The following is a 24,943-nucleotide window of genomic DNA, read 5'->3' as shown; positions in this document are numbered from 1 at the left end:
TTTGTTCATATCCCCTTGAATAAAGTTACAGTTCTTGTTGCAAATTACACACAGCTGAGCCTACTGAATCTGTATCCTGGACAATAATGTAGACAAGGACATTAGGACATGATCTGAACTCTCTCCATCTAATCTTCAGTAGTAGGAGTAGTTGGCATCAAAGCTAACATATAAAAGGGATACAGCATGCAAGCTAACTAGTACTTGTGTAGTTGTATTTATTAATACTAGACATATAGCAACTGTGCATTGGTACTGGATAATTTGCTTTGAATCAACAGAGACAAATCAGCTTCTGGCCACATTAGAAAAGGTGTTCTGCAGTGACTGGAGGCGCACGCTAAAAGCGAAATACCAATGGTTTTAATATAAACCTAGCCATGTTGTGATGCGCTCTGGTGCCATCCAATTGGTGGTTCCAGTGTTTGACCTTAGACGTGTTCGCCACTTCCATTTGTAACAATTTGTGCACAGAAAGAGAACTGCGGGCATGTGATTGACCACCTGATTATATTGCTTAAATGTTTTTTTCCTGAAGAAATTTCGAAAAAAAAATGAAACATGGAGTTATGAAAGAACACTTCAACTGATCCAGGTGCACTTGTCCATTTTGGCACTCATTGAGCATCACTCGCATCTCACCATTTTGACACGGTTGTGACAGTGACACCCCTAATGAGCCAATCTCAAGTAAGAACAACTGAGCGTGCAACTCAGACAGTAAAGAAAGAGTTTTGGCCTCTTTACCACACCAAGCTACTACCCAACCAATCAACAACCAGCCACAGGCGCCAATCATGTAAGATGTGCAAAGGATATTCCTTTCTGAAAAATGAAAGCGACCAAAAAAATAAAAGAAGAGAAAGACCATAAAGGCAGAAAATTGACTCTTTCGAGGACATAAACTAGAAAAAAAAAATCTGAAGGGCGTAGTATAAATGACTTGACAACATTTGTGTTTATTTTGCTGTACAATCAGTGTCCCGACAATTGTAAGATCCTATTCAGAATCATGACTGAAATAGCATTACATGGAGAACTGAAATGCTGGAAAATGAGCTCGCCAAACCTTGACACTGACTCTTCTACTGCAGTACTGCTTTCGTTGGACATGGAAATGTTCAGTACAGAATTCAAGTAAAATCGCCTCAATATTTTTGTATATCCTAAATATTCACACAGCTTTTTTTTAAAAAAAACTATTTTCCCACCATTTTATATAACGACCTCTTCAGCTCGCCAACATCAAGTCCAGTCCACCCCCTCTCCAACTCCAAGTCTCCACAAGCTCAAGAACTTGGCCACGAGCCCACGGCGGCAAGGGGCGGTCATGGCCGATGAGGAGGACCTGGCAGACGCACCGCGGGTGGTGGGCGTGCTCTCCGCGATCCTAGAGCGAGTCGTGGAGCGCAACGACGCGGTGGCTGATGAGCTCTGCACCGCCGGGACCGCGTCCGCGGCGTCGCTGGCACCACCACCGTCGGCGTTCCGGGCGACGGCGAGGCCCGACATCTCGGTGCGCTCGTACATGGCGCGCATCGCGCGGTTCGCGGGGTGCAGCCCCGCGTGCTACGTCGTGGCTTACGTCTACCTCGATCGCCTCCTGCGCCGCGGCCGGCGCGGCCGCGGCCGCCGCGCGCTCGCCGTGGACTCGTACAGCGTGCACCGCCTCCTCATCACCGCCGTGCTCGCGGCCGTCAAGTTCATGGATGACGTGTGAGTGTGCCTGCTTCACGCCTGATCGCCCTTGTCACAGTTCATTCTATTCCTAGTACGATAGTTCCACGCGCGCAATCGAATTGTTCATTTCTTGGTGGTGTTGCGTTCGGTAATTCGGTTTCTTGTTCCTGGTCTGGATTTGCACCCTACGGCAACAGTTGGATCAACGAGCACAAATGTAGAAGTTCAGTAGCCAGGCGTTGGATATACTACAGACGAGAGAAATTCAGAGACAAATTGCTAAGAAATACGCAGACCGCGGCACGATAGCTTGATCTCATATGAGCCATGTTCTTTTGTGATAGACTGGATCACTATTTTACCTAGCTAGTTGCTGATTCTGGGACCAATCACATTTGCCAACAATATCATATTTGCTTCCCTTTTGCAAGACAGTACAAACCATTATCAGCCATGTATTAGTTCGGAATTATAAGAATTAAAAGTATCACGTGAACCCCAACTTTGGAGTTATGTGCTTACAGTTTCTATTCCACATTTCCACAGTTGGAACTGGTTTTAATGGTATAACTGAATAGTGATTAGTGAACACTGATGGCTTCTGTATAGCGATAGTAAAGAAGCTTGGTGAATTGTGGTATCTTGGATATAGGAGCCTCTGATAAGATAAGATAAAAACCCTTCAAAAAAATAAGATAAGATAAAATAGCAATCAGATTCTGAAATCCAGAGTCACGTAGGATGCATAAGGAGCAAGTTCTTCAAGGAACAGAGCTCACCAACTTGCTGCCTAAATTCTAACAGGTACTTGCTGTACCTAAATTGTATGCACTGGCAATTGAAAAATGCAGCAACCATATGACAAGACCACACGTTACATTTCATTATATACCATTGACAAATGCAGCAAGTATTATATGTATTGTACCTGTACACCAATTGTTATCTAATTATCTTCTCTTGAGGTTGAGTTGGCCATTTTGGGGGGCTATAATATCTGGGGAAAATCCTGCTTGTCCAACAAAAAAAGTATGCTGATCCAGTTCCTTCCATACAGCCACACATGCACTGGGGACCCAAAAACATAGGATAAAGCTCCTCACCCTCTCTGTCCCTGTCACCACCTTTCCTCCCTTTGGAATTTAATCCATGGCCAAGTTGCAATAGAGAATTAGACTGGTGGCAACTTGCCCCATGCTGATGCTCACTGGCCCAATTCTCTCCTGCCAAGAGCATCATATCTGAACTGAACCTTAATGTCTTTTTCACAGACAAATTACCCAGTTGTCCACTGGATCGACAACTTCTCTTCTCTCAAACCAATACTCAAGTCGCCATTTGATAATTCTGAAAAGAATTGGTTTGGTGATGCAGCTGTTTGTTTGGCCCATCTGGTTTGGCGTGCATGTCTGACGACGGGCAGCCCATTGCTGGCAGGCACTAGCCTGATTTCTGAATTCTGAAACAAGCCTGTACTGTATTGACGGCTACCAAACGCGTTACCTTGCAGATGCTACAACAACGCCTACTTCGCCAGGGTCGGCGGCATCAGCCTGGCGGAGATGAACTACCTGGAGGTGGACTTCCTCTTCGCCGTCGGGTTCGACCTCAACGTGTCGCCGGAGACGTTCGGGCATTACTGCGCGGTCCTCCGGGCCGAGATGCTATACCTGGAGCTGGAGGGTCCTCCTCCTGCTGCTGCCGGTCCAAGGCTGCACAGCTGCTGCCTGTCAGAAGACGACGGCAGCAGCAGTAGCTCTCAGCAGCAGCTAGCTGCATAGAGACAGGTACAGCGGTTGCTTCCAAGCAAGCAACCATGTATGTGTCCATGTATAGTACAGACGTGCTTGCTTGAAAGCAAGCATATGGAGTACGTGCCGTAGGCATCACATCTGCGTGTGAGCGATTTGCTATCTAGCGCCTAGGTTTAGCTTTGCTATTAGGTAACCTATATTTTTTTTAGGAAATTAGCTAACCTATATGCCCTTGTAGTCTTGTATTGCTGGTGGAAATTGAAAATTAGTACTAGTAAGGAACGGTATAAATTGCACTCTCGAGACAGTGCAATTGTTTGGTCCGCTTGGTTTGGAGTGGCACGGTCGTGCCCTAGTGTTTTTTTTAAAAAAAACTGTACCCTAGTGTTTTGGACAAGAGAAGCGTTGTGTTTGGTTCAGGGGTAAAGTGAATTAGGGTGAGTTGGATCTATTTTTTTATATTTGTTTGAGGAGCATTAGGTTATATTCATCCTACAAAGGAAATATTATCTGTATATTCATCTATTCCTCCAAATTGAAGAAACCAGACAAATTCACTTCGCGAACACGGTCAACGACATTTGGGGGTGGTGCTCTAACGATGCTTGGGGAAGGAGCTCTGGCGAGAGGACCTTGAGGGTGCGACAAAGCATGGTGCGGCATCGGGGGAGGGGAGAGCTCTCACAGCTAGAGCTTGAAGGTGCGGTGGCGCTCTCGCAAGCAAAGCTTGGGACGTTATAGAGCTCTTGTGGGCAGAGCAGTGTGGTTAGGCGGCATCGTGTGCCGAGGTGATGGCAAGCAAAGTGGGCGACATAGCATCGTCAAATATAGAGGAAGAAAGGAAGAGACATAAGATGACACATGGGGCTCACACATTAGAGTCCTGAGTCCACATTCATTTGCCTTAAAACCACAAAAAGAACTAAGACAACTCCATCCCTTTAGCCCAACCTAAAATGTGTTCAATTCAACTAAAAATAGCATTGAACCCACCTGTTTCGCTTGGTTCCCAAAACAAACACACAATAAATCTATCCTTTTTTTTAGGAATGATGTTTTTTACACTAATAGCATCAGGAATTGGTGGCCCCACGTTCGCTAACCCCACATGCCATTCTCTTTTCATGCGCCTTATTTTCTTCCTAGAATATAGTAGACAGCGGGCTTAGTTGACGGAGTGAATAGATAGGTGAATGCCCACAGGGCCAACGGATCGACGTGGCGAGGCTAACAAGTTGATGAGCGGCGGAGATTCGTACCATAGAGAAGAGACAAGCTTGTCTGCTATTTTTTTAGGAACGAAGTTACCCCATGTCTATAGAAAAAATATTTCCTAAGGAGAGGACACTCTAGCTCCAAATCAAACATCATTAAAAGTAGAACTTTCCTCTAGCAACAATGTTTGAATTGACACTTGCAAAATCCCACCACCAGTGGCAAAGCCAGTGGGTTACAATGTGATATACCCTAAGCCTGGCCTCATAATAAAGGAGCTATTCCTTTGTTAAAAAAATATAGCACTCTTGTCCATGTGTTTATAACTCCCATAAGAGCAAGTATAACAAAGAGTTGTAAGCGGGACGTATATTCAGATGAAGAAAAAAGAGAAGAGAAACGTATTGTAAACTTACAACCAGCTTATGCATCAAACCAAAAAAAAAATATTCTTATACGAGTGAACTAATAATTGATAAGTTACTTGTAAGTTTCCACATAATATAACCAGCACTATTATTAGCGTTGCTCATGGGTGAGCGAGTGCTGCCACACTAGAGTTGTAGCAGGTCACGCCGGCAGGCATTTGCACCTCATCTCTCTTTGTTGCTTCTTGTTTTAGGCCCTGTTTGGTTTCTAAAGTTAAATTTTAATTTCCATCACATTAAATGTTTAGACGCATACATGGAGTACTAAATATAGATCATTTACAAAACTAAAAATATGCCTAGAGAGTAATTTATGAGATGAATTTTTAAGTCTAATTAGTCCATGATTTGACAATAATTGTCAAATAAAACAAAAATTTAACAACCAAACACCCCCTTACATGGAAGCATGACACATGGCCGCAGGGACAGGCAGCAATGCTACAAACCCTAAATTTAAGCTCCCCAAATAAAGGCTAAGCCTAATGTATCTTACAGACCTACTGTGACAATAGTTAGAGCATTTTTGAAGAGTCTTTATAAAATCTACTCTCTAAATCATCATTTAACATTTGAGTAAAAAATCATTTGTATATATTTGTACTCTCCAACACCTTTTTTATATCTTGTACAGAGTCTAGATAGTCATTTTCGCTCTTCATCATTAGCTGGCGACAAATCTAGAACAGATGATGTCTATATTTAGATATCCCGTTGAAGAGGCTGTTGTCTCAAAAAAAAAGCTAGTAATTAAGGATTTATTTGTTGCTTGTTCATGCATTGTGCAGTGGCGGACCCAGAAATTGAAACCAGGGTAGTCCTATTTTTTTTTTTCATGCGCAACACGATAAAATTTAAAGAAAAAATTCGGTAAAATGACTATAAAATAAGCAAATTGCGACAATACAATTTAATAAATTGATTCAATTCTTAGGCTCACAGTCTCACAGATCTAGAAGAAAATCAAATCCCTAAACCAAAAAGTCAGAAAGCCATAGCCATCTACTAATCTACATCTGGGAGAAAAAAATCAACTCACCAGGGAGGGAGTTGTAGGGTGCATGGAGGCGCAGTCCACTTGTCCAGTGCCGGCCGACCGCCGACGGCGTCGGGCAGGGCGAGGGAGGCCGACGGGCGACGGTGGGGTGAGCGGCGAGGGTCGAGGGAGACAGGGAGTCAGGGACCGGACCGGAGGGAGGCGTAGTCCCTATCCGCGCGAGGGAGTCCGGAGGCCGGAGTTCGAAGGCCAGCGCCCAGCGACCGATCGGCGTGGGCGTGGGCGGGACGGCGCCGGCGGTGCGGCGGCTCCTCCTCGGCAGGTCGCGTACGTGTGGGAGACTGGGAGCGGCCGCACCCGACTCGGCGCTCGTGCGATGTCCTCGAAGTCACCCTACTCTGCTGACGGGATGAATGAAGGAAGGCTTGAGCCAAGGCCTTGTTCAGTTTGCAAAAAAATTTGGCTTCGGATACCGTATCACTTTCGTTTGTTTGTGACAAATATTCTCCAATCATAGACTAACTAGGGTCAAAAGATTCTTCTCGCGATTTACAGGTAAACTGTGTAATTAGTTTTTATTTTTATCCATATTTAATGCTTCATGCATGTGTCTTAAGATTCGATGTGACGGGGAATCTTGAAAATTTTTGGTAGTTTTTGGGAACTAAACCAGGCCCAAGTTTTCTGTGGGGCGAGAAAGACTAAAAAATTTTTAGGCCACAATCTAGGATAGTCCTGTGCCTACTTGACCTATTATATTATTTTGTGCTTACATACCGAACTGTATGACAAAAGTTATGGTTCTTTACAGAATTGCTAAATGAATTTCATCAAATTACATATGAAATTTTTGTTGTGGCATACGGAGTATCCCATGAAAAAAAATCCTAAATCAGCCACTGCCGTATGAATTGTGCAGAGAAAGAAAAAGAAAACCGTATTCGAGCATAGACGAAGCGCAACCGCATTTTCTTCTGACCAAAGCCCATCCACAAGGGTCCAAATCACTGTTGAGGTCGTGATGGGTTCCTGCATGCCAGCATGGTACGTTGCCCAATGCATGTCATTTGTGCAGGCTGGCCTATACAACTGTAAAACTTGGGCCGAGCTTCCGTCGTCTGGTGGCCTGGATTCTGCACTCCTTCTTTCCCACAGCCATGCGCCAGAGGATTCATTCTCCCAAGCTACTCAAAAAGCAATTAAGGCCTTGTTTAGGGCCTGTTTAGATTGAAGATGAAAAATTTTTAGATGTCACATCGGATATGTCGGAGGAATGTCGAGAGGGGTTTTTAGAAACTAATAAAAAAACAAATTACATAGCTCGTCTGGAAACTGCAAGACAAATCTATTAAGTATAATTAATCTGTCATTAGCACATGTGGGTTACTGTAGCACTTAAGGCTAATCATAGACTAACTAGGCTTAAAAGATTCGTCTCGCGATTTTCAACCAAACTGTGTAATTAGTTTATTTTTTATCTATATTTAATATTCCATGCATGTGTTCAAAGATTCGATGGGATGGATGAAAAAAATTTGGGCTGGGAACTAAACAGGGCCTTAGTTTAACCCAAAACCCAAAAACTTTTTAAAATTTTTCATCACATCAAATCTTACGGCACATGCATGAAGCACTAAATATAGACGAAAACAAAAACTAATTACACTGTTTACCTGTAAATCGCGAGATGAATCCTTCGAGTCTAGTTAGTCCATGATGGGACAATAATCTCTACAACTAAAAATTATGAAGAGGACCCATCTACCACATCCATGGTGAAGCCACAACTCCCCTTTTACTGTGTCATGATAGTCTATCCCATCAACCCAGGCCCCACTCACCTATGAATGCAAAATTGTTTTAGCGAATTAAAAAAAGTCAGAACTCTTAAACCGAAGATAAAAATCAAATTTCGATTGCACCATTAAATTTCTTATAACAAATCCTTTAAAACAAGATCACACATGGATATATTTAGATAAAATTTTATTAATGAATATTTTATCTTATCAAAATAAAATATTTTCTTTTATTAAGTAGAGACAATATTCCAGGTTCAACACAATGTTCTGTCTTTGTAAAAAAATGTTATCGATTTAGAAGAATAGTATTTTCGTTTTAAGTTTATGAAACTGATATTACAATATACATAAAAAACATAAATATATGACATATATAAAAATAATAATAAAATCTTGAGTAAAAAGCATAAGAAAAAATAAAAAACAAAATGGACAAAAAATTCAAATAATATCAAAGAGTTACTTTTCAAATATCATAAATATATTTATAAAATATTAACATCACTAAATACATCATAGAATATCATTAAATATATTATAGAACATCACATCTATTATAGATTACATGTATACTAAGTGAACGCCATAAAAAACATCATAGAACATCACATGTATATTACGTAAACATGACATAACACAACATATAGCACTAAATATATACTACATAAACATCGCATATATATAGAAAATAAAAATAAAAAATAAAATTACTAAGAAGAAAAATATAAAAACAAACATGATTAAAAAATGATAAAAATGCATAGAGCAAATAAAATAAATAAATAATTTAAATAAGGATAAAAAAGATTAAAAGAAATTAAAATATAAAATAAAAATGAAGAAACATAGAAAACCTGAAAAGAAAAAAGAAAAACAAATAGAAGCAAGGAAGAACAATAAAACTAAAACCAAAAGAAAAAGAAAATAAAAGGTAAAATTAAAACAAGAAAAGAATAAGGAAAGGACAGGAAATAAAATAAAATCAAAAAATGAAAACTGAAAAGAAATAAAAAAGGAAGAATATAGACAGAAAAAATAAAATCTATACCTATCTATAAAGAGCCAAAATTTCAGTCTGCCTTTTTTTTCTGTCTGCCACTTGGGCTTCACAAAACTGGGCCTTAGCCAGCCCAGCCCACCAATCACGTTTAACTCCTTGTTTAGGTTTTCGTAGAATCCCATACGGTAACGATGTGGAGCGGGCGTCCGGCGCTTCCGCAACCGTCTGGACGCGCCGTATGTGGGCTTTGAGGCCGTTTCGGGCCGGTTTCGGAGCGCGGGCGGCCCACTTCATTCGCGGCGTCTTCATTCCTGGACGGTTTCCCCACTCCCATTCATCCGACACGCCCCATTCCGACAACCGCGGTCGCGAGCGCATCCACCGCATCGCGCGCGGCGCCTCCACCGCGCCTGCCTCCGCCGCGCCTCCCGTCTGCAGCGCGTCGCCGGCCGTGGGCGCGCGGCTGGCCTCAAGTGCGCGGCCAGCCTCGAGCGCGCGGCTAGCCTCCACCTCGGCGCGACCGCGCCGCGCAGCGCCTCCACCGCGCCATCCGCCCACCGCGCCGATACACCGCGACGCTCGTCTCCACCGCGCCGGCCGTGTTCACCGCGGCGCTCGTCTCCACCGCGCCTCCAACCCGCCACCGTGAGGAATCGCATTCGCGCGGCCCGCTCTTCACAAGGATTGCGACGGTTACTCGTCTCCCCCAACCCTAGCAGCGCAGGTAACACAGTGCTCCTTCTAATCACTTGCTGAAGCTAGATGTAGGCGAAAGTGTGCCATGGCTCCCCTTGCTGCGGGAGAAATTGGGGAGAAATTAGAGCTACTACTCACGCTTGACTGCATGTATGCATGTCTCATATTGTTGCAATTCTTCTTGAGTTAGCTAGCTATATTCACTCCTAGGTATGCATGTCATGTACAAATTATTACCCGAATTATTATAGATTTTTTGTTTTTTGTTTTTGTTGAGACCTTCACATATTTGATTGACTTTTGTATTAGTTATGAGATATTTTTCATGTAGTTAAATTGGGCTGACATTACATAGCGCTTGAATTAGTTGTTGTTCATGATTATGATGAAATTGGCCCCCTCTTCATCCTAATCCTACCTCCGCCACTGCTTATAATCCATACCTGTTATGTATTTCTCCTTGTCATCGGCTTCTCATCGGTAACTGTTGTTTGTTTTTTTTAGGGATGCATACCAGATCAGGCCTAAATGCTTCACCCGGCAGAGTTGATTCGCCTAGCAGCAGCGATGATGAGGCAGATGCTGGGCGGGATGCTCGGCGGGGACGTGGTCGCCACCGTCAGGCAGTGAGGAAGATTTCCAACACCAGGGCCCGAGCGGCTGTTGCAGTGAGCAGGGCTCGAACGACTGTTGTAGTGGGCAGAGGCAAGGGCAACACCGCCAAGAAGGCAGGTCAAGCATCTTCGAGCAATCCACGATCGAACCTCTCTGTGAAAAAATCTCCAATGAAGAGAGTCAACAAGCAGCAAGGTATGATTATTGTGTAATGTTTGGATTTGTGATCATTCGCCCATGCTCTTTATAATTTCTGGATCTGTCACAGTAATAAACTTTTGAACATGTTTTATTAACCAGTATTTCTTTGTTTCACCATGACATTACCAGTGTTTCATACCTTTTTCTACATATATATTTTGCAACAATCAACAACATGGCATCTATATATTGGCATGTTTCATTTTTTTTACAATTTACAATGTGATTTGTACAGAGCATGTATGTTGTCCACCTGTGTGTTTGATACATGTATCACCTTGTGTGTGTTTTTTAAAGTGTTACAAACTATATACCCCAATTTTTGGATTTAGTTTTAATATGTTATTTTCTCTATCTTTTTTACACAGCAATTAATGTTCCCAAAACCAAAAGCAGTGGCGATGCCTTCAAAACTAGATTTTCGTTGCACAGGATCCGTGACTTCAAGTTCAATCAGGAACAAATAGGTTGGATAAATGAGGCTGGTTTAGGTGCTTTACTTAGCATGTCTGACTTTTCCGTGCCTGTGAATCTTGTTGCATGGATCATGAAGCACATTGACCCTGATTTGAGAGAGTTTAGGCGCAAAGATAAAGTTATCGTATTTGACAAGCAGCTTATTTGCAACATTCTTGGTGTGCCAAGTGGAGATGAGCTTGTTAAGCTTACTTGCAATGCGGATGAATATGAAGCATTCCTGAAGATTCGTGAGCCTTTTATGGATGGAGTGCGAGGAAAATTGTCCCAATGCATTGATGTGTTGAAAACAGCTAATGACAAGACCACTTTTCTGAGGGCATTCATGTTGCTTGCCTTGGGGTCTGTACTCTGCCCAGGCACAGACAATGCCATCACCCCACGGTACTTGCACAACTTAAAGGATGTCTCTCTAATCAGATCATTTGATTGGGCTGGGCACATTATTGATAATTTGATGAATGAAGTCCGAAAGTACCAAACCATTTCAAAACAAGATGAAGGTGCTACTGAATGTCCTTACCTTGGCTCTTGCCTTGTGGTTTTTGCGGTATGTTGATTATCCCTTCTATGTTGTACCCATCTGTATTTCCATTGCAATGACTTTGCTGATCTGTTTCAATGGTACTACCTTATATGTTGCATTAGCTATCTATATATGTTTGATTACATAAGTTTCCATATACTGCAGCCGCGATTTCCTAATGTTGGGCCTTCATGATTTTTTGTACCATTTGTAATGTAGATTGCATACATGGACTGTCTTGACATACCTGCTGACCGGGCTACTCACAAAATCAACTATTCTGTCCCACGCATTTGCCATGTCACCAAGAAAGACTTTGAATTCATTTCAAATGTTGACAGGAGTAGGGTTCAGCTTAATGCATATGGGCAGCAACCTGTGAGTTTGATGTTTTTTTCCATCTTCATTCATCTTTAGTCATTCCTTTTAGCCATTGCATTATTTATTTCTTTGTTATAATAATAATATATCTTCATTCACTGTTAGTTCCGAAAGAAAAGCCCCTATCCTATCCCAGTTCCCATGACTGGTTACACTCCGGCTCCATTGTCTGGACAAGATGAAGATCCAGTGCAGCCAAGCCTTAATGACTGGATGGATTCCCAAGGCACTTCCTCCCGCCATCCAGATGGTACTCATGCGGTTTCCATTGAGGTGATTTTGTCAAAACCAACTTGTAAATTCCAGACATGTTGCCCAATGTGCATTCATATGTTTCACTGTACTTTTCCCAATGTTTCATTCTCTCCACTTCATATATTGCATTATTTATTGCAGTCTCTTCCTGAAGAATACCAAGTTCTATTGGCGGAGCATAATTCTTTGTTGGAGAAAGATTTTGATGAGCTTGCAAATACAATGAAAGAGCAAGGAAAGGCGATTATGGCAAAGCGTGGTGCTGAGTTGGCTTCTAAATTTATTCATTTGAACAAACGTCTGAATGATGTTGCTGATATGTCAAATAAGATGAGCCACCTGAAGAAACCTACCAATGACAATGTCAACATGCATCCTCCACCAGATCCAACAGGTTCAGCTGCTGTGTCACCCAAAAAACCATCTAACCCATTAGAGAGTACAACACATGCAAGTACTTCTAGTGCACCAATCGCACCGGAGGATAGTACAAAAGGTCCATTTCCTTCCCCTCCACCAATTGCACCAGATGTGAGTACTAAAGGTCCAGTTCCTTCATCTCCACCAATCCCACCAGCAGATAGCACTAAATATGCAGTTCCTTCCCCTCCACTGATCTTACCAGATGAGAGTACTAAAGGTCCAATTCCTTCCCCTCTAGCAATCCCACCAAAGGATATCACAAAAGATCCAGTTCCTTGCAAGCCATCAAGCCCTTCATATATAGATCCGTATATAGATGATATCCCTTCATTTGACCTATTCCAACCTGAGGACCCAGAGTACAAAGATGTCTGTGGAGAAAGATCAAGAAGCCCTACGCCTACCGGTAAACACTCCTAATTTGTACATGTGTTCAAATGTGGCTTCTTTTTCCCTTTTTTCTATACCCATTGCAATAACTTTCCTAATCTGTTTCATTTGTACCATCTCATGTGTTGCATTATATCTGTCTACATGTTTCAGTAGTTATATTTTCTAAATACTGCAGCCTTGATTTCATATTGTTTCATTAGTACTGGCTTATGTGTTGCAACAACCATTCATATATGTTTCAGTGATACTGCCAAATGTGTTGCAGTATATCTGTCTATATGTTTTAGTAGTTATATTATTTTCTAAATACTGCAGTCTTGATTTCATATTGTTTCATTAGTACTGGCTTATGTGTTGCAGCAATCATTCATATATGTTTCACTGGTAGTACCACATGTGTTTCAGTAGTTATATTTTCTAAATACTGCAGCCTTGATTTCATATTGTTTCTTAGTACTGGATTATTTGTTGCAACAATCATTCATATAGGTTTCACTGGTACTACCACATGTGTTGCAGTATCTATCTAGATATGTTTTAGTACACTTGTTTCCATATACTTTATCCCATATTTTTTGTCCAGCATACACAACCATTGATGCTTCCAAAGACAATCAGCCAGGCTCAAGCACAATTGATAAAAGGAATAGAAAGAAGAGGAAAAGGATTGATGTTGGGCTTGGGCCGAAGCAAACAAGACCAAAGAGTGATGATGCTGATATCAAAGAAATTTGGAACAACTTTTTGGCTAAAAGAGCCTTCGATCAGGGATTCAAGTTAGAGGGTGAATGCCAACCGTGAGTTTACCCACTCCCCACTCCTCCTATCTTTGATCAGGGATACAACTTTGAATTGTCCTACACTTTGTGCACTGTTTTAATGTGCTACCCATATTTTGTTGCACCAGGCTTGTTTACTTCTTGTGAATGTAGTATGCATGTGTTGAAACTAGCTATTTTTTTGTTTCTATACTTCATTCATACTTGTTGAAACAAGCTTCTTTTGGTGTAGCACTTCGCTCATCTTTCTTGTAGTAAGTTTTGATTATATCTCCTTTCCTTTTTCTACAAGGCCACCTTTCATTGAGATTGATCACTTTCACATTACATACGATGAGTTCTATGATTCCTTCAAGGCAAGGGGATTGGTTGGTAACAATGTAATGACTTTGTGGAGTTATGAGTTCAATCTTGACCAGCTTCAAATGCTTAAAGAGAATAAAACAAGAGATATTAAATTTGCTTCCCCCCAGTTGGCCACGGTAATGATACAATACCTGTGACTTTCTATTTCTAAATGAATTCCTCGAACTCATCTTTTATTTAGCTTTTTTCATTTCTTATTTTTCCAACCTTTTTTTTGTGTGTGTGCTGCACAGTCATTCTTGAGTGTGGATCCAGCTTCTTTCAGTAATGATGGGACTCTCAAGAAAATTTACACCAAGATAAATGAAACATGGACTATCGCCAAGATGGATCTGGTACGTGAGGTGTATATACATTGTTTCGTTCCAATGAGAAAGGCCATCAACGAAGCAAGATACACTCATTTCAAATGTTTCCATACATGTTGCACAATGTGCATTCATATGTTGCACTGTACTTTTCCCAATGTTTCATTCTCTCCACTTTATATATTGCATTGTCATTTGCTGCATGTGTCAATGACTGAAAGGTGTATGCAGATGTTCTTTCCGATAATTTTTCAAGACCACTGGGTGCTTCTTTGTGTTAGTATGTTCATGAAGCAAATTGCCTTCTTTGACTCTCTAAGCGCCTCTAAGGAGAGCTCATGTTTGAAGTGTGCCCAGAACTTGGTAAGTGGATCGGTGGATTCCTTGCTGTTCATTCTGCTTTTGTTAAAATAGATCTCGATTTCATGTTGCATCATTCATTCTTTAGATGTTGAAGTAGCTCTTGATTCTGGGTTGCATTTGTATTCCTGAATTGTTTCATTTATTTTCAGATTCAGAATTTTGCAGCCACCGCACTGAAACATGGGGTACTCAGAACTGATGTGTCTCGTTTTGAGTGGATCTACCCCGAGGGATATCCTAAACAAAAGAATGTGTATGTTGCACTTTTAGCATGTCCTTCCTAGTCATCATTGCCTAATGATTTGTATGTTCACATGTTTTATTTTCCTTTTTCTTTAAAAGGTATGACTGCGGGATATTTACAATGGTTTATATGGATGCATGGGATGGCAAGAAGATTGTGGATCCATCACTTGTGAAAGTATGTGTTTTGATTCTAAAATATTCTTATTTTTATAACTCTTATTTTTTGTCTCTAAATATGCTTGCTCAGTCTTGCTTTGCTTTCTTTTTTTCATTATGTCTCTGCCTAGGATTCGGTGCTAGACTTCAGGAAGCATGCTGCTGCACTACTCCTTGGATCAGAACACAATGTGGTTAAGCTAGATGAATTTGTGAAGAAGTACAATGCCAGGAAGACCTGATGAAGTTGACGCTATGTAGATAGGAGGTGTTAGGAGAGCGATGTGCCATGAAACATCATATTTCTTGTAATATGGAGTTGATTCATGATACGCTACGTTATCTATCGGTCCATGCTTGTTAATGTTTGTTCAGTGTTGCCGTAATTTGAGATGTAACAGAAGTTGATAACTATTTCCTTGGAGAATTACAGATGTAACAGTGTTCAACCATTGCTGTTTCACTGGAGTAATTCAGATGTAACAATAGTGCTACCATGCTGTTGCAATAGAAGATTACATATGTAACAGTGTTCAATCATTGCTGTTTCACTGGAGTAATTCAGATGTAACAATAGTGCTACCATCCTGTTGCAATAGAAGATTAAATATGTAACAGTGTTCAACCATTGCTGTTTCACTGGAGTAATTCAGATGTAACAATAGTGCTACTATGCTGTTGCAATAGAAGATTACATATGTAACAGTGTTCAACCATTGCTGTTTCACTTGAGTAATTCAGATGTAACAATAGTGCTACCATGCTGTTGCAATAGAAGATTACATATGTAACAGTGTTCAACCATTGCTGTTTCACTAGAGTAATTCAGATGTAACAATAGTGCTACCATGCTGTTGCAATAGAAGATTACATATGTAACAGTGTTCAACCTTTCGAATGTACACAGTATATACAACTGTTTCATTAGGATATCTTCATATGTAACAGTAATGAAACTTTGCTGTTTCAGTAGAGCAACTCAGATGTAACATTAGTACTGCCCATTTGAAATGAGTGCCCTTGCTTCGTTGATGGCCTTTCTCATTGGAACGAAACAATGTATATACACCTCACGTACCAGATCCATCTTGGCGATAGTCCATGTTTCATTTATCTTGGTGTAAATTTTCTTGAGAGTCCCATCATTACTGAAAGAAGCTGGATCCACACTCAAGAATGACTGTGCAGCACACACACAAAAAAAAAGGTTGGAAAAATAAGAAATGAAAAAAGCTAAATAAAAGATGAGTTCGAGGAATTCATTTAGAAATAGAAAGTCACAGGTATTGTATCATTACCGTGGCCAACTGGGGAAAAGCAAATTTAATATCTCTTGTTTTATTCTCTTTAAGCATTTGAAGCTGGTCAAGATTGAACTCATAACTCCACAAAGCCATTACATTGTTACCAACCAATCCCCTTGCCTTGAAGGAATCATAGAACTCATCGTACGTAATGTGAAAGTGATCAATCTCAATGAAAGGTGGCCTTGTAGAAAAAGGAAAGGAGATATAATCAAAACTTACTACAAGAAAGATGAGCGAAGTGCTACACTAAAAGAAGCTTCAGTTCGTATATAAAACTAAATTGGTTTATAATTTATAAATCAATGTGTGCCTCATATATACACTTATTTTTGTTGTAGTGGTCATTACCGCTGTTGCACTCTTCTTCTTGGATGTAGCTGCTGCCGATGATGATGCATTACTCGATGCACTTTCTTCCTTTTCACCAGGTGTAATCCTTGCATGCGAACATTCAAACTCCTTCCTTATCAATTGTTTAGTCACACGACTACTTCTTGATGAGCCTATCCTGATACTAAATCCCATCTTGAATGCATAAGCGTTGTACACCCTCCTTGCTTCATCTATTGTATCAAACTCCATCCCTTCAAATGGAACAATTGGTTGGGAGCTAACAACGTCCTGTTCTTCTTCATACACCAACTCGTCATCAGTTATCTCCACATCAACACCCTCAAACGGCTGAACTGCTGCCCCGTTAGAAAGACTCTGATCAAGAATAGGGTCAATGGAACCCTATGTTACAAATACATTGTCAGATTACACACGCAGTCAACAACAGCTAATTATTTTGAAGGAAATAAACAATTTTAGTTAGAGTTTCCCAGAAACATACTTCTGAAACATAGGCAGCCCTGTTAGTGCTTGAAGTTGCAACAATCTGGTGATGTCCACTAACAGAATCGTCATCAACCTCCTGCACGTTTCAAAGTGTCATCATAGGACACACAGCAGAACACACAGACAACCAAAATTCTTGTTGCAGTGGACTCTGGTAAATATTTGAGTACTATTGTAACATAAGTTTCAGTAGCAAAACAGAGGAATTACATGCTGATTGGGTTGATTTGAATTCGTCACCACCATCTCCTTGCCCCTGGTGATTGCAACAGGCACTCCGTCCCTTGATCCCCGGTTTGGGCCCTCCTTGCGCCCGTCTACCCATAGATTTGTCTCACGGCCCTCAACAATCGCCGGGGGACGGCAGCCCGTGGGGATCTCGGCGTTGGCCAGCAGATGAGACATGAAGCGGTCGAAGGCGACGTGGGAACGGGGTTTGCCGGTGCCAGCGCGGGGAGGACCTCTGCGGAGGGGAACACGGAGGAGGGGAACGGCGGGAGGATGGGCGGCGTGGCGAGACGGGCGGCGCGGCGGGATGGCTTCGCGGGGCCACGCGGACGGCGGCGCGGCGGGATGGCTGCGCGGGGCTCCGCGGACGGCGGCGCGGCGGGATGGCTGCGCGGGGCCGCAAGCGAGCGCGCCGCGAGTCGGGCCGCACGCGAGTCCGGATTGGTTGGGTCTCTGTCCGTTGGTCGGGTGTTAGATGCGTCCGGACACACACCTACGAGCCGGACGTCCGGGCGCTAGGTGGACCGAATCCCATACACGTCTTGTTTGCGCAGGCAAGTGCAAGATGGAGATCCACGGGAGCGGGCTGCGGTGCGAGACGACGGAGCAGGGGCTAACAATCTCCGGGCCCAGGGGCGCCAAGGCCGTCTCTGGTACGCTGCTCCTCACGCACTTTATTAGTTTCATGCAAACTATTGCCTCGATTTACTCCTTCGCTCACACTGCCTTTTTGGGACGTGTCACGATGCTTGTGCAGTTTTTGGGGATCAGAAGGGCGCTTCGAATGGCGTCGGTGAGTGACTGTTGGGATGTCTGTTGTCCGGTCATCTTTGGTTCGGATTCAGTGGTGGTTCCATCCGCTCCTGTCATCTGATTTTGTATCGTATGTGTAGGTGATAGCATTCAGAAAAAAGTGAAAATTGTGACTGAGTTGTTACACATAATATGCGTGCCAAGTTATAGTGGTTAGCTCAACATTTTTTCTTGCAAATGCATGATAGCTCATATCTACTCTTACTTTGATATTTCCAGAAAGTATCGAATGCTACTGTATCACAGATTAAAGTTCTCATGACACAGTTGCATCGAACAAACAAACTTAAAACTATAATATTAACGAGTAAACTAATGTTGGCTCCATATTGTTATTAGGTAATAGAGATATATATAGATTTAATAGCTTTTTTTTTCTCCCGTTGCAACGCACGGACATTTTTGTTAGTAACAATAAAGAAACATAAAGTATGTGGATTTTAAAACCCGTAACAACGTACGGGCATTAACCTAGTTACCAAATAAAAACAAAAATGTCACGTTATCTAAAACCAAAAAAAATTCAAAACTAAACAAGGCTACCTACTCCGTATTGCTTCTTGGTTTCTTGATATGGAACTTACAGGTGCATACATGACAAGTTATTTTGTATAAAAAGTGTGTTAGAGACGTGCTATAGTGGATGAACGAGTTATGTCATTCAAAAACCCCAAGGCCTACCGTCACCGGCCCTAACTCAAATTCATTATGTGAATCAAGTTTTAGATCATTACTCCCTTCGAAGTTCATTACTAGCTAAGCAACTCCTGTGTCGTGTGAACCATTAGAAATCCATCACGAGTTCTACTTTTGCCGTATCTAAACAAGCAAGCATTAAGTGCATACAAAAAAGTAAACAACCAACATAACAAAAGTAGTGATGATGAATAAATAAGGTACAAGCTCAACTAGGTTCTAAGTGGGTTCAAGTGGAAATACCCATATAAACATGCAATAACTAGCACATATCAATTTTTGTAATTGGAAATAAGAAGAGATATTTATGAGCTTGCCTCACCTAGGCATTTAAATCCTAAAAAAGAAAAACAGCCATACACAATTAGTGCATTTGTTAGGTGTAGGTCATGACTTACTCAACTTAGTAAAGTTCAAGGAAAACAGATATGATATAAAAAACAACTATGAAATGTAGTTCGACAAGATGCTTAGTGATGATTTTGTTTGTGATAATGATGTTATTAACGATGGAATGAGTGACTCGGATAGACTCTACGGTATTCTCAATGAAGGTACAACCAAGGGTTAATTTTAGCAGTACAAGTCATTTAATTCTATGAAAATTTACATAAGCCATCTAATTCAAGCAAAATGGAACAAAGTGGCTGCTATGTTCATATAAAGAGGAGTGATGCGACAAAGTTTAATGACAAAAATAATTTAACGTAGCTCGATTCCATATGTGAATCCTGAGACAGTCAAGCACCAGTCCAGAGATTAATTTTGTAAATAAAAATAAGAATCCAATTTACTGAGGTGGGTTTCTATACATGGCCCTTTTTTGTTTCCGGAAGTGGCCAACGTGTGGTCATGTTTGAGGGCTATCTTTACACTTAGAGCATCTCTAACGGTTTGTCATTTTTTTTATCATTTGTTGTAATTTGTCAACTCCCAAAACGATATGACAAGTAGAAAAAACTGTCATCTCCAAATTTTTGGCATAATTGACTTGGCAAAAATCAAAATTATGGATCCAACCTTATTTGCCGCGACTTTTCATCCGCGCCGTATCTGGTCCTGCGCGTTTCTTCTTCGCGGCATTTTCTCGTCGCCGCGCCGCCAGTTCGTGAGCATCCAGATCGCCGCCAGTTCGTGAGCAATCAGATCGTCGTCGTTTCCTGTTACCGGTATTCGAGACGCTGCAGGTCATCATCGAGGGCTTCCTGCCATAGAGTCCTTCCTGTCATAGAGTCATTCGTCGTGCTGTCGTAGACTGCACGTCGTCATTGATCTCCAAGGTTCGTCACCACGCGCGAAGAGTCCCCCACGCGCAGGAGTAGCACGGGAGGAGCGCCCGATCGTCGTTTGCCAAGTGGTCCGCGGCCTTGCATTTATGCCAAGTTTCCTCTCTCAATTGCCAAGTTGCCCAAATTGCAAAACACAAATACAAAACTGTTGGATACCCCATTTCGATAATTTTGGTAAATTACAAAAATACAAACTCAAATGTAAAACTGATAGAGATGCTCTACAACACACATCTATGTTTTTTAAAACAGTGCAAAAGAGTTTTATGGAGATAAAACTCTCTCTACTCCTATAAATTTTTATTATCTTTCTTCATTAATACAGTGCAACATTAATATATTTAATATATATATAATTCTAATAAAATTTTATTGAGACCGGCTCTGAAGCTACGTTGGAGATTTCCCACCGCCCAATTCAGGCCGTGTTTAATTTTCGAAGCAAAAAATTTCACGATATTATAGTACTTTTGTTTTTTTAATTATTGTCCAACCATAAATTAACCAGACTTAAAAGATTCGTCTCATCAATTCTGACTATACTATACAATTAGTTTTTATTTTACTTATATTTAATACTTCATGCATGCATTTAAAGATTTGATTTTAGGTTTTTGGATGAAAGTAAACAAGCTTTTGACAGGATGTTTTCGTGTTTGCCGCTGACATGGAAACAAACGTGGTAAACCGCTTCCAATCAATACAGGTCAAAAATAATTTACGTAGTCCGACTCTACTCCAGTTACGAATCTGGAGACAGTCAAGCACCCAAGTCTACAGAATCCGACGATTTATGAAGGTGGATTCCTAGAATAACCGCACAAACCTCAGGAAGGCAGCCCTCTTCCACAGCTGCCGCCCGGGCTCGGCCAACCCGTGGCACCGCTCGTCTCGAGGCAGGGCGACCCTTGCATCGCTCGAGTGGGGGACGCTGGGGAGGCACCCAGCCCTCTCCGCCATTTCCGGAAGGAAATCGTCCACTGCGCCGTCGCTCTCTACTCCCCGCCCTCATCCCGGAACCGCTCCGCCGCGCCGTGGGCCGCTTCCATCTCCAGGTACGCATCGGGGAGAACTCCAGTCTACCGTCTCGCCCGCTTGGTCGGCCCCGAGTATTCGATTTGAGCACCTGAGAACTGAGGTTATCGTGTGTTTCCCCTTGTTTTTTATTAATCCGCGTCCAGGGGGCAGGGGATCTCGGAGGGGGTCAACCGGTGAGTCCGAGCGGGGCAGCGGCGGCGTTGGATGGAGATGGGGGCGGCGGCGGCGAAACCGGCACCGAGGGCGGACGGCGTGCGGAGGTACAAGGTACTCGTGCCCTGGCGGTTCCAGCCCGGCTACGTCAGGCAGCCGCTCAAGCACACCGCCTCCGCCAATGGGGCAGCGCCCAACGGCGGTGGCGGTAATACCGCCGGCGTCCCTGATGCTAAAAATTGTGGATCGGATGGGGCGCCGAGCGCCGTCGGTGAAACCAACGGTTTCCGAGACTCCAAAATTTTCGGATCGGGTGGGGCGCCGAGCCCCGGCAAGAGCGGGGCAGTTGGTGCAGGAGAGGAGCAATCGGTGAGATGCACTCGAGGTCAGAGTTTGAAGAGCCCTGACGTGGACAATGGTGGTTGCCCTGGACCTGGAAATGCATGCAATCTGGGCAAGCCTGTAAGGGGTGGCCGGGTGAAGAGCTCCCCATTGGAAGGTACTGGAAATAGCAGGGGTGCCAATGATGGCGTCGTGGCTGCCGCTGGAGAGGACTGCAATCTGGGGAGCTCTAACTGTGATGATAGTTTCAAGGATGCTCGCACCCAGGATTTTAGTGGTGCTGGCGATGGAACAGCTTGCGACCCTGAGGTGATTGAGATCACAGAGAAGTGCTTTGCGAAGGGTTTGAAGAAGCCGTCTGTGGATCAGACTGGGTCAAAGAGCAATGGTTCTGCTTCAGGACTCAGGTCAGAGGACCCTGAGGGAAATGTTGGCTTGGGAGATTCCTCTTATCACGCTGCAAAAGGGTGTAGCATGGGAGATGGGGCAGCGAAGGAGAATAACGCAACAGCCAAAGGTTGCAGCTCGGCGACTCCTGGCAGCAATGGTAATGGAACGTACGTCCGCAAGGGACGGAAGACAGTTGTACCATGGAGATTCCAGGCTGGGTACAAGCGATCATTCTCTGATGCTTTTGGGTCCAATAATCTATCTCCTGATCGTCCAGCATACGGGTTTGACGGCAGTTCAACACAGTGTGCTCCAGCAACTAGAAGCTCTGTGCGGTGTTATGCAAGTGCTCATTCTGGTGTTAGAGTTTCTGCTATGTCTAACTTCTCAATGAAAGGTGAAAATGGGACTGGTACTGAATGTAAGAAGAGGAAAACTAATAGCGATTATCAGGATGAAGTGATGCTAGATAATGGAGATCCAATCGTTAGAGAAAGCATCATGCGGTCTCTACAGGATCTCCGGTTAATTTATCGGGAGCTTTTAGATGAAGAAGAAGATAATTCGAGGGAAGAAGTGCTTAACATGCGGCCAGATCTACGGGCTTACAAAATTTTCAGGGAGCGGTTCTCCACAGAGTTTGATGATGAGAAATATATTGGCAGTGTGCCTGGAATCTATCCTGGTGATATCTTTCATCTGAGGGTTGAGCTTTGTGTTGTTGGTCTCCATCGCCCACACAGGGTAGGTATTGATTGTACCAAGAAGGATGATGGTACTACTGTGGCTGTTAGTATTGTGTCATGTGCACAATCTTCTGACATCAAGTATAATCTGGATGTCTTGGTATATACTGGACCAGTGGCAGTTACAGTCAATCAGAGGATAGAGGGTACCAACTGGGCTCTTAAAAAGAGCATGGACACTAATACACCAGTCCGTGTTATCCATGGGTTCACCACTCAAAATGGAAAAAAAAAGTTTCCTACTTATATATATGGTGGTTTATACCTTGTTGAGAAGTACTGGAGGGAGAAAGAGCATGGAGACCGTTATGTGTATATGTTCCGACTGAGAAGAATGAAAGGGCAAAAACACATTGACATCCAAGAAATTCTGCAAACAGGGAACTCTGGATCAAAGAACAATGTTATCATCAAAGATCTATCACATGGATTGGAGAGAGTTCCTGTACCTGTTGTTAACAAAATATCCGATGAGTGCCCAATGCCCTATCGCTACACTTCACACCTTCAATATCCCCGTAACTATCGTCCAACTCCTCCAGCAGGTTGTGGTTGTGTAGGTGGGTGCTCAGACACAAAAAGGTGTGCATGTGCAGTGAAAAATGGTGGAGAAATCCCTTTCAATGATAAAGGCCGCATTTTAGAAGCAAAGCCTCTTGTTTATGAGTGTGGGCCTTCTTGCAAGTGCCCTCCTACATGTCACAACAGAGTTGGCCAGCATGGGCTCAAGTTTCGGCTGCAAATCTTCAAAACAAAATCAATGGGTTGGGGTGTGAGAACTCTTGACTTCATACCGTCTGGAAGCTTTGTGTGTGAATATATAGGAGAAGTGTTGGAGGATGAAGAAGCACAAAAAAGGACAAATGATGAGTACTTATTTGCTATCGGGCACAATTATTATGATGAGTCACTTTGGGAGGGCCTATCAAGATCTATACCGTCACTTCAGAAGGGTCCGGGCAAAGATGATGAAACTGGATTTGCTGTTGATGCTTCAGAGATGGGGAACTTTGCAAAATTTATCAATCATAGTTGCACCCCAAACATATATGCACAAAATGTCCTTTATGATCATGAAGATATCAGTGTGCCTCATATCATGTTCTTTGCTTGCGACGATATTCGACCCAATCAAGAACTATTCTACCACTACAATTACAAAATAGATCAGGTTCATGATGCCAATGGGAACATCAAGAAGAAGAAATGCCTTTGTGGCTCGGTTGAGTGTGATGGCTGGCTGTATTAAATTTTTTGAAGGTAGCTGCATTAAGTTTAGAATCTGCAGTTATTTTAGGCATAGCTAAACTTGAGCTTGCTTCATTGCGCCTGCTTCTTGGTTATGTTATGATTAAAAATCTAAGTTAAGACACCAGTGTTTTTAGTTGCCAGTGGATTCAAGTTTTTTCCTTCTTTCCCATCCAATTTGTTATTTTGTATGTCTATTTTTCAATATGAAGACTAATGTGCATATACATGTCAATAAGTTTACATGATTTTTCTATTTCGACAATTTCCAGCCCTTGTTGGTTGCTCTATTGTTAACTACCACTCTACCATGAATTTGTAGTTAGAGGATAACCTGTGGTTGCTATGACAATTTATTTTTATCGTGAATCATGCTTTACATTTTCAGTACTTTTATTTGAAAATTATAACTTCATTTGCACTTGTTTAGTGTCTTTCAAACTGTTCCTGATATTTCATTTTGATCGGTATAAATACTATTGGATGGTTTCAGGTTTCTTTTCTTGAATTCTTCTAGCTCGTGCAAGTTGCAAATATTTTATGTTCCTTGAGCATTTTGCAACATTACTGGCTTACTGCTAGCTGCTACAGGTTCCTAGAGCATTTTTCATATATGGAAATTCTTAGAGCTTCATTCTTAATATGGGCTCAAGAATGGACTTTGAGGTCACGGTGATACCTTTAGAAACATGGCAACTTCATTCAGTTCTCAGCACCAGCAATGACTCAACTTGTGAGTTTCCAGTTTTAACATCAGATCAAAACTGCTCAGTTTGTTCAGGATTCGGACGC

The 24,943-nt window shown here is 42.3% G+C and overlaps 2 protein-coding genes across 2 annotated transcripts; both read left to right on the top strand.

Annotated features, from left to right (window-relative positions):
• LOC8055939 (cyclin-P4-1) lies at window positions 1,331-3,461 on the top strand. Its single transcript, XM_002448218.1, has 2 exons — window positions 1,331-1,716; window positions 3,191-3,461. The coding sequence occupies exons 1-2, from the start codon at window positions 1,331-1,333 to the stop codon at window positions 3,459-3,461; spliced, it is 657 nt and encodes a 218-aa protein (XP_002448263.1).
• On the top strand, window positions 20,897-24,416 carry LOC8055936 (histone-lysine N-methyltransferase, H3 lysine-9 specific SUVH5). Its single transcript, XM_002448215.2, has 2 exons — window positions 20,897-21,289; window positions 21,416-24,416. Exon 2 carries the CDS (start codon window positions 21,477-21,479, stop codon window positions 24,150-24,152), a length of 2,676 nt encoding a protein of 891 aa, XP_002448260.1. The 5' UTR covers window positions 20,897-21,289; window positions 21,416-21,476; the 3' UTR covers window positions 24,153-24,416.

Source organism: Sorghum bicolor, chromosome 6, assembly GCF_000003195.3.
Source record: "Sorghum bicolor cultivar BTx623 chromosome 6, Sorghum_bicolor_NCBIv3, whole genome shotgun sequence".
NCBI classification, from domain to species: domain Eukaryota; kingdom Viridiplantae; phylum Streptophyta; class Magnoliopsida; order Poales; family Poaceae; genus Sorghum; species Sorghum bicolor.
This window is presented reverse-complemented; position numbering and strand designations above follow the sequence as displayed.

Bases quoted from the DNA above. Each gene is read 5' to 3' on its own strand.
- LOC8055939 (XM_002448218.1), top strand. From the start codon at position 1,331: ATGGCCGATGAGGAGGACCTGGCAGACGCACCGCGGGTGGTGGGCGTG. The intron at 1,717-3,190 runs GTGAGTGTGCCT...GTTACCTTGCAG, and splicing joins GTCAAGTTCATGGATGACGT to ATGCTACAACAACGCCTACT.
- LOC8055936 (XM_002448215.2), top strand. From the start codon at position 21,477: ATGGAGATGGGGGCGGCGGCGGCGAAACCGGCACCGAGGGCGGACGGC.